Source organism: Calidris pugnax, unplaced genomic scaffold (assembly GCF_001431845.1).
Source record: "Calidris pugnax isolate Ruff unplaced genomic scaffold, ASM143184v1 scaffold13, whole genome shotgun sequence".
NCBI classification, from domain to species: domain Eukaryota; kingdom Metazoa; phylum Chordata; class Aves; order Charadriiformes; family Scolopacidae; genus Calidris; species Calidris pugnax.
The window spans coordinates 15,427,007-15,444,404 of NW_015090810.1; the positions used below are offsets into that span (position 1 = coordinate 15,427,007).

Consider the following 17,398-nt stretch of genomic DNA (forward strand, 5'->3'; position numbering starts at 1 on the left):
AATGGAAAATCTATCTCATGAATCACAGTGTTGAAACACATCATAAGGAAGGATAAGAGCAAGAGGATGTGAAACCATTGCTAGGCAGGTATAGCTAGCCAGAACAGCAACTATTCATATCAGAAATAGCACGGTTATCATGTGTTAAAGAAATTTTTGTTGCAAATCTGATCTATCAGGCTATTAAGAAGTTAAAAACAGAATTCCATCAGCTACATATAACAGAAAAAAGAGGAAGCTGTATTCCCAAGCAAATCCCAAAGTGTTTAAAGTACACACATAACTATTTCAACACTGTCATTAACATGTTGAACATCTTAACTACGAATCACATTCTTAAACTGATGAACATCTCTAACTATAATATGAATCTATTCAGGGTCCAATGTCATCATTTAATCTTAAACAGTAGATATTTTTGGACCAAGCATAAGGAACATCAATGTGTGCTATACTTATTTGTCTAGATAACGCTTCTGTTTTGGAGCAGGGGAAAGAGAGGTTGCATTACTTTTTTACCAAAATTGGTGATAAAATGGTGATGGTTGGACTAGGTGATCTGAAAGGTCCCTTCCAACTTAGGCAATTCTATTAGTGATAGAGCAGGACAGAATGGAAAACTATACAAACCTTCAAATAGGTATCTATCTTTTTATAGGGTACTCCAATCACATTTTAGTAAATATTTAGTAAATATTTTAAGCAATGCATCCAAATGTAGATCACGAAGTGTTTTGTTCTAGTTTTGTCTTCCACATGTGAAATACTGGAGGAGGAACCAATTTTGACACCAAATTTCTGACACTTTTTCTTCTGCTGACCTAAGATTATTGAAAGCCAAGCAGGCCATGAACATAAATTGAAGCATTGTAAGGTATCTATCGCTTGTGCTCCTAGACTCTCACTTGTGTCAGGTATGCTCCTTGGCTACCTTGTCAGTCTTGTTACTATCCAGGAAAATTTTTGGTGTCCATTCTGGCCTCCTAGACAAAAATTTTACTCCTGAGAATACAAGATAAATTCATATAGACACTAAATGGGAAATGTTAGCTTTCAGCTTAAAGATTAAATTAAGCTCACTGAAAGTAATAAGTGAGTTTTTAAAATAGCAGGCCAGAGAACTGGTAATTCTTTTATTACCAGAGCCCAACAGAGTAGTAATAAGGTTCGAAATTTGAAGAAATAAATTCTTCAAATATAAAGGCAAAACCACATAGTTTTTCACAGAATGTATTCAGAGCTGAGCTAGTTCAGGTTTATTTTTATTCTTCAAGACTTTTCATCTTACACCAGAGAAGGTACCAAGTACAAAATATCCTCTACATTCTTACCTTAGAGTCAGGAAAGTGAAACCACATAAGCATTCACATTCTCTTTCCTACATATCTTTAAAGAATGCTGTGGTTGACCAACAACAATCAACCCTAAGTGAGCTAATTGCTTTCCTCTATAGTCCATATCACTTTTCCTCTAATGATACTTGGTCTGAGACTGCTCACTTAACATATTTCATCTTTCTTTGTACTTGTTTTTCAGAAGTCAAAAGACTACACAAGGTATGAGGCAAAGACAAGAGCCAAAATATAATCAGTTGTATTTCTTAATTCTGATCACACAGGTTTCTTTTACATTGAGTAAGAAGTTATTTTTATCTCCCATGGTTTGAAACTGTCATAATTTCTCTGAATGCAGCTGGTCACAACCAAGCCTGAAGTTTTACACACAAAGAGCCAATAAAATCTTTAAATTATTACTTACGACTCTCCATAGCCAAAACTGTGATATTATGAACAGCATTAGTTTCCCTGTCCAAAGATTTGGCAGTTGTAATGACTCCACTGTTGGCATCAATATTGAAATACCTCTCCAGGTCTGTGTTTCGATCTATTGAGTACCTAGGTGAGGATGAAAGAAAAATTTTGATTTATGTTCAATTACAGCTTGTTAAAATTTTTCATTGATTTCTTACTAGAGAGAAAGACTTTCCACTGTTTCCCCAGTTTGAGCTTTGTTTTGTCCATTATCTCTGGGGTGTCGAGAGAAGCAAAGCTGTATGCAAAGGCGTTACACAGCAACCTGTGCTGACAGTGGTGGGCTCCATTCCCACAGTGTCCTCTTAAGTGAGGATATAGATATTCCCCTCTCTTTTCTTTCTTTGTCTCTGCTGTAAGGTGATCTTTCTTTCTTTCATGGAATAACATCCTCCTGAATGCCATCTAAGGAGAAGGTGAGTTGGAAGTTTGCAATGTGGCTGTACCAGCTGGGCGCTGCTCACACTGGGGCTGGCAGTTTGAGCACAGAGCTTTCTACCACCAGCATAAGAGCTCCCAAGTTACCCAGAGTTGGGTTACTCAGGGATAAAAAGGAAATTGCACAGATTAGGTCAAGGGACAACATGTCTCATCACTGTCAACTCCTGGTGCTTCACTGTCATTAGACAAACACAGGCTCATGCCCTTAACTCTTTGGCTTAATGTATCTTTTATCTCCAAATTTGTTTTAGGAAGGAGAAATGAGCTCCTTACAAACAGAAAATAGAATACAGGAAAAGGTCAAAATGCCTGTAGGTGTTTTGCTTGTAACCCTTTTGAAAGAAAAGGACAGTTGATTAGGCAGATTTAGAATTACAACTGAAATATTCTTGACATTTGATTTAGTATTGGGTCAGATTCTTGCACTCTCATTTAGATCAAGTATGTACTCCACAGCACTTCCCTACACTAGGAATGAATTAAAATGTCCAGATCAGACCAAGTGTGATCATTAAAATTACTGTCATTGCCCAGGACCTTACACTGTCAAACTGATGATCTGTTAGATTAGTGATATAACATTAACTGAATCCTTTGAGCAACTTGGAAGAAAAGAATTTTGGAAGGTATAGTTATAAATGGGACTTCCCAGAAATAATGATCTTTTGATTATTTTTTTGTTCTATGTTGTACATACATGCTTCTATGTTGTTGTATTACTCTGCTTTTATCTATTCCTCTTGGCTGCAAAATCTTAGAGCAGGGACTTGTTACATAATTGGAAATGTTTTACTGCATTATATCACAGTGAGAGAGAGAATGGAGTAGAGTTGTAAGAACAACAGTAACAGCAGTTTTCATGGATTAAGGCTCTCCCTCTTTCACTTTTTTTTGTTTGGATTTTTTTTTTCATTTCATGTCAACTGTAGTTCATTTTTTTCATGCCAGAACTGTTGTTTATTTGGTCAGCAATGCTCTTCAGCTGTTTTGTGGCTGGCAAGCTTCCCCATGAGACTATGCTTGTCACCTCTGCTATGTAGTCAGTCTTAGCAGGCCCTGTAGCTGGGATTCAATCTCCTGCCAGCTTTTAGATTTCCCAATTATTAACACTATCACTATGCAATTTAAAGAGCCAAAGACCTTTCTTGACAAAATAGTAAGAAAGAAAGAGAGAGGAGAAGGAGAAGGAGAAGGAGAAGGAGAAGGAGAAGGAGAAGGAGAAGGAGAAGGAGAAGGAGAAGGAGAAGGAGAAGGAGAAGGAGAAGGAGTGAGGTGAGAAAGACAGAAAAAGGAAAAGAAAGTAAGAAAGTGATAAAAAGAAAACAATAAAAAAGCAGAAGGAAGGGAAGGGAAGGGAAGGGAAGGGAAGGGAAAATAAATAAGTTATATAAATTGGACAACAAACAAGAAAAAAATATTTTTTATGCATAGGAAGCAATCAGTTTCCCTTAACTTATTTACAAGTGTTGCATCCATATTCAAATTCTAAAAAACCTATTTAATATACTTTTAATCCTTTAATTCCTTGCAGCCATTAATACTTGAAAATCTTTGAGCTGCAGGAGTTTTAAATCCTTCATTTAAGCTAGTTCAAACATCAATAGTTCTCAGGTCCATACAGATAACCTCTTTTTTTCAAACTATTTATTGCTTCCCCCACCCCGTGTTGTCAAGGTTTTATTTGTGTCTGATCTTGTAATTTCAGCATTTCCTGAATTGTAACAAGTTAATTTTAATCAATATCAATATAATTCAAAGTTCAGAATTTAGAATACTTATTTATAGATTAATAATTTAAACTTCTTAAATAGATCATGAAAAGTATTATGTATTAATCCTCCTTAACGCATTCCAATTTTAGGTGAATCTGACTCTGATGTACATCATAGCAGATGCAGGACAGCTTTAAATTATATGATCTGTCAGTAGCCCAAATGATGTGCATTGCAAGTTCACAGCCATATAGATACACCCTCACCATTTCTCTTTTTCCTCCTTCTCAATTCCAAATGACTTTGAAGCAGAATAAATCCTCAAGATGTTAGTTAAAATGGCAATATAACTTTTTTTTTTTATAATAGAATTGTAAAAATTGACCGGATCAAGGCCAATAAACAGAAGTCAAAAGCATTCTGAGCATGAACTGCATTTATGGAACTGAATTTAATCCTACTCTACATGATTCGCTAAACCTGATATTATACACCAGATGCTGACATCAGTGCCAGAAAACACTGCCACAGCAAAGGAAGAGCTCAGCAAAGATAAATTTCACAAGCAAATCCCTGCCAACCATCCATCTAGGACTTCTTTATATATGATAGGAATCAGCTATTTTGAATATGTTGCAAATATATAATGAAAGAGAGAGAGTGAGCACTTATGTCACTTCTAGGAGTGAAACACATGATTTATTTTTACAACTTAAGACTGCTGCTTTAGAAATTAAATACCTACACTAGATTCCCAAGTTCATCTCCAATACATGAAAGTCAAAAATTTAACATCACCAAAATGGTGACATCCAAACGAGTTCTGTACCTGTGAAATTCTTTTCTATATATGGACTAAATGAACAATAATAATGAAACTTCACTTGTGCAAGTCGCATGAAGTTTAACCAAGCCAAGTGCAGGGTCCTGCACCCGGGAGGGGGCAACTCCAGGCACAAATACAGGTTGGGCGGAGAATGGCTAGAGAGCAGCCCTGAGGAGAAGGACTTGGGAGTGCTCATGGATGAGAAGCTCAACATGAGCTGGCAATGTGCACTGGCAGCCCAGAAAGCCAACCGCATCCTGGGCTGCATCAAGAGAATCAGAGCCAGCAGGTCACGGGAGGTGATTCTGCCCCTCTACTCTGCGCTTGTCAGCCCCCACCTGGAGGACTGTGTCCAGCTTTGGAGTCTTCAACACAGGAAGAACATGGATCTGCTGGAACAGGTCCAGTGGAGGGCCACAGAGATTATCAGAGGATGGAGCACCTCTCCTATGAGGACAGGCTGAGAGAGCTGGGCTTGGTCAGCCTGGAGAAGAGAAGGCGCTGGGGATACCTTATAGCAGCCTACCAATATCTGAAGGGAGCCTACGGGAGAGCTGTGGAGGGACTCTTTGTCAGGAAGTGTAATGATAGGACAAGGGGAAATGGTTTTAAACTGGAAGAGGGGAGATTTAGGTTAAATACCAGAAAGAAATTCTTTCCTGTGAGGGTGGTGAGACACTGGAACAGGTTGCCCAGAGAAGCTGTGGATGCCCCATCCCTGGAGGGGTTCAAGGCAAGGCCGGGTGGGGCTTTGGGCAACCTGGTCTAGTGGGAGGTGTCCCTGCCCATGGCAGGGGGGTTAGAACTAGATGATCTTTAAGGTCCCTTCCAACCCTAACCATTCAATGATTCTACGATTCTATGAAACTTAGTACTAGCTTTTAATTGTTCCTCCTACTGCAGATGTTTAAGTTTGCAAAATTCCTGAGTCGGAAGTATTATCCTGTAGATCCTTTTTATGTTCCCTTGACAAATAATATTACCGCTCTGCATAAGAAAAGTAATCAGTAACTCATTACTGGTTTAACTTAAGTGGTGAGTCTTTTCCTTGGACTTTAACCTTAGATACAGGCAAACATAAGATGGATACTCTGTGTTTTCTTATGGTTTCTCTATGTTCCTGGACATTAGAATGTGGAAAACTTGCAGGGTCTTCACACAGCGAAGACAAAGGAAGAGGCCTTTGATGGTTTCAGTGTTCATATCTCTTCTAATTCAAACTAAAGATATTTGGCTGTGGCAGTATTTAAAAAAGCCAAAAGAATGTGGCCTTTAACCATCCTGACCAGGACAGGACACGTTTTGTCCTATCCATTTCTCTCACATTAAGTGTTTTTTCTAAGTTGTTTTTTTGGGGGGGGTTTGTTTGTTTGTTTGTTTGGGGTTTTTTGGTTTGTTTGTTTGTTTGTTTTTCCCAGGGAGACCTCAGCTGTGGTTTACTATGCAAGAGTCTATGTGCTATTAAGATCTTGTGCATAGTGCATGCAGAATATGAATCATTATGCACACACACACAGACACACATGCATATATATATTATATACTTTTTTTTGGTCCTGGTTCATTTAAGATAACAAAATTTGTTATAGATAATAACGGACTCTTCCTGAACTTAGAGAGAAAGAAATATGGGTAATATGTTGAGATTTTTTTCTTTGGAATCCTAAAATTATGTGCTCTCTTCTTTGTTTTACAGAGGTTTAAATATATTATTTTTTTAAAGGTTCTCTAGTTCAGGAGTATAAAAGTCAAAATACACAAGCTCTTAGAACATCTCAATTTCCCTCTACAAGGGAAAAGACTAATTGCTTTTGGTATAACCAAAGACCCTCCCACAATAAAATGAAGAACAACAATATAAAGGCTAAATAAATAAACAATTAAGACATCTTATAGTTACCTGACAGGACTATTTGAGGCATCTGGATCATGAGCTGCTACAGTTCCGATGATAGTGCCAACCTTTGCTGCTTCAGACACCACCATGGAGTACAAGCGTGAAGTAAAGACAGGTGGTTCATCAACATCTTCTACAATTATCTTCACCGTTGTCATGTCACTGAAGGGTCCCAGACTCAGGAAGCGAGGGTCAACATGCATATTGGCTGCCTCTATCCTCAGGGTATAGCTTGTCTTAGCTTCAAAATCCAGCTCCTATCCAGGTAAAGTTATTTGGAAATGTTATTATCTAGTGATGTTGCTGCAAAACTATTTCACTTAAAAATACCAAGAAGTACAAAATGAACTTTGCCATCTGTATCCAACCAGCACTTTTGATTGGCAGAGTATGGTTGATGCCTCATTTTTTAGCTTTCTCAAACACTATTTGCAATGTCTCGCTAGTGAATGACTTCAATGGCAAAACTTCCTGTGATTTCTGTGAGGATCAAATTCCCTGTAGGATTTCATTATTGTGAACGAATACTTATTTTTTTCTTATTCATATTTTATATAAGGAATGTCAAATTCAATATGTCACACTGCTCAGACATTAGAACTAAATACAATATTCACTGGTGAAAACACTTCATTCAGAAAATTGTGGTGGTTTTTTTTTTTGCATAGTGTTGGGATTGACTAATCAATTATTACTCCAAGCTCTGTATAAATTTGCATAGAAAAAGCAGCAATTGGTTAAACTACGTTGTTTATCTGGCAATATTTTGTACTGGGGTGCAGCCTGGAGATTGTTTTGTTTTGTTTAGCTTAACAAAAAAAAAAACCAACTTATTTTTTTCCACCTTCATTCTGCTTTAATTTTCTTTCATGAAAGTATATTTCTTTTTAGAATAAATGCTGCATTAGAATTAAAAAATACCTTCCACACCTAAAGGGATATCTGTGATGTGGAGGACAGTGCCATAAATAAAGTTATTTTGGAGGCAAAAAATTCATTTTACTTCACAGGCAATTATTGAAAGAAAACATCATGTTGATATTAGCACTGTGTAATATTAGCACCTATATCTAAAGTTTTAGTTTGTGAGCTTTTACCAAATGCCCAGCTAACTGTTTTCAAATTTAATGATTAAGAATAACAACAAAAGACCCAAGAATTTCTAAAACTGCAATCTGGTTACTCACCTATCTTATCAAACTATAATTTGAAGTGTATAAAATAGATTAAAAAAGGTTTTCTGCAGTTCTCATTCTAAATATATCATTGGGATCTGAAATGTGCTTGGAAAATAATCTGACAGCATCTGCAAAACATTCCTGTAGTCGCTCAGAGGAGCAGTAGAGGTGAAACACACATCTGTTGACCTACAAATGCAAGGGTCTAAGTTCTCCATCAAGTTACAGTAGAATAAATCCCAAATGAGCATCTTAAAGTCAGCGATTATACTGATGTTACAGTACAGCTGTAAACAGTCTAGATTTAAAAACGAAAAATGCATTTCAACATATGACACTCTGAAAAGCACTGAACATTTATAAACTCTGTGTGGCAGCAAAAGTTTCTCTGAATGGGAATACGTGTGATTCTCTTGTTATGCAAGCACTTACTTCTCACAGTGAATCAGAGCCACAGTATTCATAGCTCTCCAAATACAGACATGCCATAAAAGAAAGGTTGTCTGGGTACTGGTCACTATACTGAATACAACCGGTCACTATTTATTACTAAAGCATGTTTAATTGGTTTTAATTTTAATCTTGGTTATACATTTCAAGTACAATATGTGTGCTTTGAAACAAACTTCCCAGACACAATGCAAATGTAATGTGTTGTGTCCTGTTTTGAGCTAGGACGAAAAATGTCTCAGAAACTATATTGTGTGTTGGTAATAATTAAGCAACTGATAGGACCAGATGAGCAGCAAAGTTAAGGAGAAGACAACCACACAAAAAAATATCTTGACTCCTAATTTTCCAGTAAAAGCACCATATTGACTAGAGAAATGATAACCTGAAGAATGTGAAAGACAAAAGGATGAGATTTGTTGAACTTAAAAAAACCAGCAAGCTTTTAGTAAACAGCATATTTTCAGTCAGAATGTACAAAAATATGCAGCAGAGAAGCTAGTTAATTCGCATTAATCAGTGATACATGTAGAAATTGGATGACTGAGATTACAGTGATACTTAATCAAACACATGGAAATATATCAGGAGACTGTGGACAAGACAGTTTCCTGTGATATGCTAATGTTAACACCACAGTCATCCTAAGAAAAAATGATTATGAAAATTCTGATTTAACAGAGAAAGTGCATAAAGCACAATATATGTAATTGAACAAATTATATAAATTTTAATTTAAATAGACTAAGCACAATAATAAAGAAATATTATTTAAATTATTTTTAAGACGTTCACGTTTCTATATTGATTAAAGACTAAAGTAGAACTTTAATAACTGATACCATAAAAACATGTTTTCCATGTGAATGTTTATCACAAAGGCAGACCCACACTTTTAAATCATAGTTCATTCTTTTAATGTAGAAAGAGATCATTCTTTATTTGACTGGATTATAGGAGTGTTAGACTAATAGGGAATACACAAAACCCACTTTCATTAGAAAGGTACTTCCTCACAGTATAGGATGCAAAACTAATTACGGTGTAGATGCACATTCTAAACAGGCTTGCTTACTAAGAGCAGGTTTCACCTTCTCTAACTTAGCCATGTACACCTGAGAAAATCACTATATGGTGCTTACTGCACGTGTAGCAAAATTTTTATAGAGGAGAAATCAGTCAGGCTACTTATGAATGTCTTCTTTTCAATAGTCACTAGTAAGGGAGTCTCAAGAACTGGAAGAAGTAAACATCTGCTTTCAGCAACGTGAATCCTGCCCTAGGATTCCCTCGGATATGTTTTGGCCATCAATGCTGCTGTTAGCTTCCAGAAGCTATAAGGATCCTTGTTAACAAAATACACATATACAGTGGGAACAGTTGGTGTTTAGAAGAGGGAAGTATGGATTGGCAAAGGGGTTTTACAATGTCAGATGCTATTGTGTAACACAGGGGCAGTAATATTGTTTTATTTTAGTTCTTTGTAACGGAGTCTGTCTCCTATGGGGTGTGATAATGTCTAGAAAAGCCCCAGTCATCCTCAGTCTGTTTCTATAAGATACACATCCTCAGACCCTATGGTGAATACACAGGTATCAAGTTTTGAGGCAAAAAATAAACAAAATCTTTAAGATCTGATTAGTATGCTGGAGTTTGTGACCTGCTGGAAATGTTTCAACAATTTCTAGATAATAAAATGAAGACATCGCATACTACACACACTTATGAAAGACTTAAAATGTTAATTGAAAAGAATTCCTTTTTTTCTTTCTTCTTATCTAATTATCAGTGATGTCTGCTACACAGAGAGCATTATTTAACTTCCCTTTGGATCATGTGTTCATTATTTCCTGCTATAACAAAAGCACAGGATTCCAATAATGGAATACCAAGTCAACAGACTACAAATCACTCCATCAGTGTTGAAGGTTAAACTCACAATGTATACCTCAGTCCTTCAGTACAGTGAATAGAGCTTGACAGCTTCATTAATATCTCTGCATTAGTGTTATCTGATTACATCCTGTGCAGGATCAATTAATCTTTCTCTCCTTTGGGGGTTTGTGGGGTCTTTCTATTTCTTTTTTTTTTCTTTTAAGGGCTTTTAAGGTCCAGGAAATTACAAAAAAAAAGCCATCTCTATTACAGAGGATGAATATGAAGTTATCATTCACAGGAAGTTCATTTTTGTAATGTTCAGTTTTTATTGTATGGTAACTTTGTAATAACATACTTTTCAGAGGTGAAAATCCCATTTTTAAGCCCAGTTGAGGTCTTATATTGAAAACTGCAATACATCAAACAAATGCACATTATCTCTCAAAAGAACCATGGAAGCCTCAAGTTCTTACATTGTAAACTCTGATATAGAATTAAAAGAAAATTTTCCAGCTGCAAAAAAGGTGAAATGTTAAGAGTAATAGAAAGATATCTTTTCACTCCAAAGCTTACAGACAACCCCCCCATTTTTATAATTGCCAATATTACTTTTAGAATGAACTCAGGTTTTAGAATAATCTCTTAGCAGTCAATTTCAATGAGAAAGTACTTTGCAACACCATTTTCACGTTTTTTTGCTCTAACATTCAAATTGGCTGGTGATATTGGTGATAGGGCTGTGTACTAGGGGAGAAAGTCAAAGAGGGCAAGAACTGGGCCATAGGAAATCTTCTTAAGTCCTGTCACTTGCTATAGTAAGACATGACAACCCTCTCTCTATTGCATCTTCAGGCTTTTTTTTTCCCCACTTAAGTCAACTAAAATCTCTCCATAGACTTCAAAGTGGCTGGAATCAGAATTCATAACCTTCCAAAAAGTCACATATGATATATAAAATAAAATTATACTTTTCAGCGTTTTTTATTTCTCTTCAGTTCTAAGGCAGAGACAAATCCAATGCATTTTTAAAATTCTAGTATATTCAGAAAAATTACACTTTCCTTCCAGGCATGCTCACCACTGTGAAATGTAGCTATGCAAATGATCTGAGTCCTTACTAACAGAGCATTGATAGAAGAATGTAAATTATAAATGAAACCACAGGAAAGAATTGATCCTTCTCTACAGATGGAGAACTGAGTCACAGAGTGAACCAGGATAAAATTTTCAAACACTTCTAAGAAATATAAATGCCTAATTATTTTTTCAAAAACGATACAAGTCATTTTTTATTTCTGACAAGATCACATAAGATGGATGTTTTCCTAAATCCTGTTTAAGTAATTTAGACATGGAATTGAGCTCTACTTAGGAATTCACTACAAAGAGTGTGCCTACAAGGTGGAGAATAGCCAAACTCTCTTACTATTTGAAACATCAGAAATGTAGCATGAAGTTTGAGTAGGTGGTATCTTTAGACTTCTCAGTACAGAATAAAAATAAAGAAACATCTTTATTCTGTTGCATTTGACAAGTGAAAAATTTGTATTTCTTTATTATCATTAATATTTAATAAAAGAAAAAGTGGGAAAAGAAAAAAATAGGAAGTTTTCCACTTAAAACTACTAGGCAACAAATTGTATGAACACAGCAGATTACAAGAACATACCCCACTATTTTCCCACCACTGTTCTACCCTTCCTGTAAGCTGAGAATACCACTCTGAACATTTACTTCTTGTTTATACCAGCTTCTGGAAAATAAATTTTGTCTTCTAGAATTTTTCATACCCTATTTCAGGTTAGAAACAGAGCATCCTAAAAAGAACTTACTCACTAGATACAAGCAGGTTAAATGTTTTGCATATTAATTCAGTCAATTAATTCAGTTAATGTATTGCAGAAGAAGGTAAACTTTATTTTTTAGTGCCAATAACTGAGTAAATTTTCAACACTGTCTTTATTAGTTCCTGTCATAAGATGAAATTCTAGCTTCACTGATCTCACAAAAAAGTCAATTTACCCATTCTTAAGCTCTTGTTATTATTTAAGCCATAAATTCGTGAACAAAAGTTAGCCCTTGTCCCAAATAATATTTTGAAAAAGTCTTTTTTTTCTGGGTCTAGAATGAATTTAATCAACTTGCTGGAATACAAAAACTTCACATCTCATTCATTTAATTCTCATTCAAACATCATATCCACGACAAAAGAAAAAAGGTGTCCTAATGATGTAAAAAGCCACATAGCAGCAAATACTGGACAATGGTACAACATGCATGCTCCTTAGTTGTGCTGCATAAGGTAGTTCAATTCTACTCTTTACTCGTTGGAGTGATAAAGATCAAATGATTGAAATCACAGAGAAAGTATTCCTCCCTTTTCTGATTCCATATGGTCAAGGGAGTTAAAATAAGAGTACCATTTTCAAAAATTTCAACTTTTGTCAAAATGTTACTGAGAACTAAGATTTAGTCAAGTAGCTAGTATATACTGACATTAGGCACTAGGTAGCAACAGTGCTTGCATGTTCAGCAACATGTAAGCGTCAGTCCTGCCACGACTACAAAAACTATGAGCAGAACTACTACTACTATTTGAAAAATAGCACTGTTTTCAAACTGTTCAGAGAAAAATCCATCCTCAATAAACTGTGCAAACCAAAGAGATATCTGGGTTAAGCAATGCAGAAGAGATACAAACGAAGAAAGAATAAATTCTGTATTTCGAGTAATATCACTATTAGAGTAAAACCATGAATTTATTTTTTTTTTTGTGGAGGATGTTTTGAAGTCTCTGTGTCATAGGATGCAGAGAAAAAATGTGTTAAAATGTGGATGAAAAAAACCAAACCAAACCAAAAATTAAACACACTCAAATCTCATTCACCAATTTTGTCAGCTATCAAGTCAATATATGTATTAGTTAAGTCCATTATACACAAGTAATCTTGGGAAATATGTAGTGATGCAATATTTTTCTTTTTCTAATATCACAATTCTTGGTATATCTGCTTCAAAAAAGTTCATTTTCCTGAATTTATATATATAAGTATTTTTTTTTAATTTTTTGCTGATCCTTGGTCATTTTCTTTCATATTCCACCCACTTGGAGGATACTCAAATCCTGCTTTGCTCACTGAATTCTTAAATCTCACTTCTCTTTTTTTTTTAAATTTTTTTTTACTTGATGCTCCTTACGTGTTAAAAAAAAATCTTAGTTTTTAGTGAGGAAGTCAAGTTTTCAAATTGTCTCAAAATGGTTATCCTTCTAAAAACAGAATGTAAAATCCTCAGTTTGTGTATGGAACTCCAATAACCAGGTGCCAAACTTTGTTCACACCACCCAGCACAAAAATGGAGCTGTGTCTTCAGCTGCTCAGAGATACTGGCAGTGATTTTCATGCCTGACCTGCTGATTCGTATGTATGATTGCAGCAAAAGTATGAAAAGCTAAAGCATGCATTTGCATTTAGAACCAAAGCGTGCCTTTTCAGAAGTCTTTGTCTTGGCATTTCACTGCTTGATGTGTGCACAGACATGTCATCTGAGCATAGAAATACACACAAGTTCCAACTGATGGGCATGTGTTTTGAGGCTGAGCTGTTTCTCAATGCCTCAGTTGATTTCAGGGGCATGAAAAGGAGAATTGCACTCGGAGGTGTACAGAGCACCATGTGCCCAATCATAAAATGTTCAGGCAGATTCCAGGCTTCAGATTTAATTTCTTCACCAATTCTTTACAACTAACCACACATTATCACACAAGTATAACCTCTGCCTGACTCTATAGTGACCTGGCAGGTAAGGCTTGGTAGTTGAAGACCATTTAACCTGCATACACTGTCATTAATGGTCTTCTGCAGTTGCCTGTTAGCCACTGTGCTTGAGTTCTTCACTTACTTTCTTCCCTCCTAACCAACGTTCTCTGGAGGGTTGGCAGGGAGGATCTTTCAGCCTTGGACAAGGCACCAAGTTCCCTGGAGTCCAAATGAAGAGCTAAGGGCATCCTGAGGTTTGGGAGGTGTCCCTCAGCATGGGGACTCACCTTTGGGTATGGCAGAGGAAAGTAAGTAGAAAACAGTAGGAAAATAAGAGGAAAGTTCTAACACTGCAGAGAAAAAATGTCTGATTTCTTGTGTCAAAATATAGCAGCATCTAGCTTTAAAAATGATTAGCAAATTGGAGCATTTTATGAGGTCAAAATTTTGTAACCTTCTTAATGTAGTCCAATAGCTATTTCATAGGGCACTTCTCTGGATAAATGTTCAGTACTGAAAAGTCCAATTCAGCTTTCTGGCTAAAGTGATTATAGAAATAATAAATGACAACTATTTGATGCACTGTACAACACTGGAATCAGGATATTCCAGAAACAAACATGATGACTACAAGAGCATACTAAAAATTAAAATGAACTCATCAGTTCTCAAATTAGATTGCTGAAGCCCCCAACTGATTTAGTGTTGTTCATTGTGGCACTGATAAATGCTCTTGCTGTAGCACAGGCATATTTCTTCCAGATCTTTGCTTAAAAACCTTAAACAAGCAAACTGAAGGAGCCACATTGAATTTGGCTGTTGAACAGCCAAACTGTACATCACTTGTATTTCAAATGTGCTAAGCAGAAATTAGCACAGTTTGCAAGAAGCCTGAGATGGATGTTTTTGCCTTGACAAAAGATGATTCACATTACACATATTAGAGCCTGATCTTTCAAGAATGCTGAACATCCTCCATTTACTGTGACATCTATGGACGCTTACCAGGTCTCAGTAGGTGTTCAGGGCATCAGAGAATTAGTGTGTTGCTTTGCAACACCATGCAGTATTTACTTTTTTGAAAGGAAAAATGTTACTAAAGTTTTATATTGTTATAGAAAGGAGATGATGTTCTGAAGGTAGGAAAAAACCAAAAAAACCCCACAACTGTTAGGTGAAATTTACCGAGTTTAAAGACTATATAGGGAAGAAAAATCTGCTATGAAATCATATTGACTACAAACAAAGGTCCTTCTTCAGGAAATTACTTACACATATTCTAAAATGTCAGGTCAGTCCCACCTTTTAGAGGGTATTAAAGTACTTAGCAGTGTTAGGGCCACAGATTCAGTATTGTCATCATGAAGCACTCAAATATTAAGAGTGTGAAACTATATGAGAAGTGATTATCCTGTCTAAGGTGTTGGGATTTTTTCCTGCTCTCCTCAAAATTAAAATTTTCTTGCAAAATATTTCAGCACACTGTTATTTTGTAAAGGTATACTCTTTAAAATGTGTTGCAGTAAGTTAAGAATGACGAGCTTTAATGTTTTATATAAACAATATTTTTCAATTTTAAAATATTAGTTTCCTAACTGTACATATAGAAAGCTAAGAAAAAATAAGTCTTTAAATGTTTCCATTTTTAAAATAATATTTTTCTTACATATTATCTTGTAGAACAACTATTCTTACTGGTACATAATTTTAACAATAGAAATGTGTGTCTTCTGATTAAAACAACACCAGAGAAAGACAATTAGATTTTTGCATTTTTTATAATTATGCTTAAGATCCATTTTGTATTTGGAGTGTGCATTTTTACTGTAAGATATATTTTCACATTTTCTGTTTAACACAAAGACAAACAAAACTAAAGATTAGATTCTCATACAGACTTTTATGTGCAGGAGCTTTAAAAAAAAATCAAAACAATGCAGCTACTGCAAAAAAAAAAAACTACATGAATTTTCAGTGTAAGTCATTAAGAAAGCTCAAAATCACACTCACACATGCACACACTGAAGTCAAGATGAAACATGTCAGTGGACACTTTTATAGCAGTTAAGGCTCTTAGGAAACAGAAGCTCATACTCTCATTACCTGCCCTCATCTTGCACAGAACCAAACAGAATCATTGAGAAAAATCAGACTTACTTTCTGAATTGTTATGATTCCCTCCTGGGTTTCTTTGTCGACAGAAATTTTGAATACTCCCAGACCATCACCATCTACAATCTTATATTCCATTTCAGCATTAGGTCCCACATCTGCATCTGCAGCTTTTATTCTTGCCACCACAGAAGACACTGGCAAAGACTCTGGAACATTATACTGATATGATCCTGTGAAATTTAAAAATCTAATGAATTCAAAGTTGTCTGGGACTGTAGGCTAAAAAAAAAATCTCACCTTCTTAAAATCTACCTCCCTTCAAATCATACACTCAAATACTTACTTAGACTACAAGAATATGTTTAGTTAAACAATAGAATTACCCCTTTTTTGCAAGGTTTTCCTTATGATGGACTCTACTTGAAGTACTATGGACATAATTTCTTCCTACAGTGAGAGAAATGTAAGGCAGAGATACAAAACATAATTAAAAATTTAGGTGCAAATCATGAGGTGAATTGCTCCTACGGAGTTCCAATGCAGAAAATATTTTACATTGTTTTCCACAAAAGAAGAAAAACAGCCAGTAAGTCAAATAATATCAATATAAACTCTTATTCTTTTATAGCTGTATATCTTGGTCAGTTTGCAATTTGAATATGACCAGATACTGATATATATTCATTTCTTTAACAGTAAGTGCACGATCTGCATTCTTGAAAATTCCAGGTTTTTTATTCAAGTAGAAAATGATATATGTGCTGTCAAAAGGGTATCTGAGTGCAGTGTGTAACCAACAACACCCTCACCTTCAAAAATAACTTTACTTACTCTATTTTTATTTCAGGTGGTTGGTGGCTTGAAATAACAGGAAATCTATTATGTACAGATATCTTTTTATATTATTGGACGTGAAGCTGTAGTGGATGTGAATATATTCTTCATGTTATTTTAATTCTACTTAGCAAGGACTTTTTTTTTTTTTTTTTAAAGATAAAAGCACCCCAGGCAGAGTGCTATTAATAAACTGAGCTCTTCAGATTTGAGTGTACAATAGTGTACTCCTTGCTTTCGTTAGGAAGAAAGCCACCTTAGTCAAAGAAACTAAATGGAAGGAAGACGACTTTCCAGCTTTTCTGTGATTAACTCCTTAGGAAACACTGTATGTACAAGAGAAATACTGCTAAAATGTCAAAGGAATATGAAGGATTAAGAGCCAAATTAAAGAACTATGTATCCTCAATCAACTGGCACAAGCTAAATATCTGTTAAGGTGTATCCTTTTTTGTCTTTTTATTCATAGAAAGGAAGTAAAGGGCAATAAATGTACAT

The 17,398-nt window shown here is 35.5% G+C and overlaps 1 protein-coding gene across 2 annotated transcripts in view; it reads right to left on the bottom strand.

Annotated features, from left to right (window-relative positions):
- The window catches only part of CDH7 (cadherin 7, type 2), a 72,486-nt gene that overhangs the window by 14,124 nt on the left and 40,964 nt on the right, over positions 1–17,398 (bottom strand). For both annotated transcript variants that reach the window (XM_014938707.1, XM_014938708.1), the window contains exons 5-7: positions 16,109–16,296; positions 6,691–6,944; positions 1,759–1,895 (exon numbers count right to left, since the gene is read on the bottom strand). In XM_014938707.1, the coding sequence (XP_014794193.1) occupies positions 1,759–1,895; positions 6,691–6,944; positions 16,109–16,296 (579 nt within the window). The remainder of the gene's footprint in view (positions 1–1,758; positions 1,896–6,690; positions 6,945–16,108; positions 16,297–17,398) is intronic.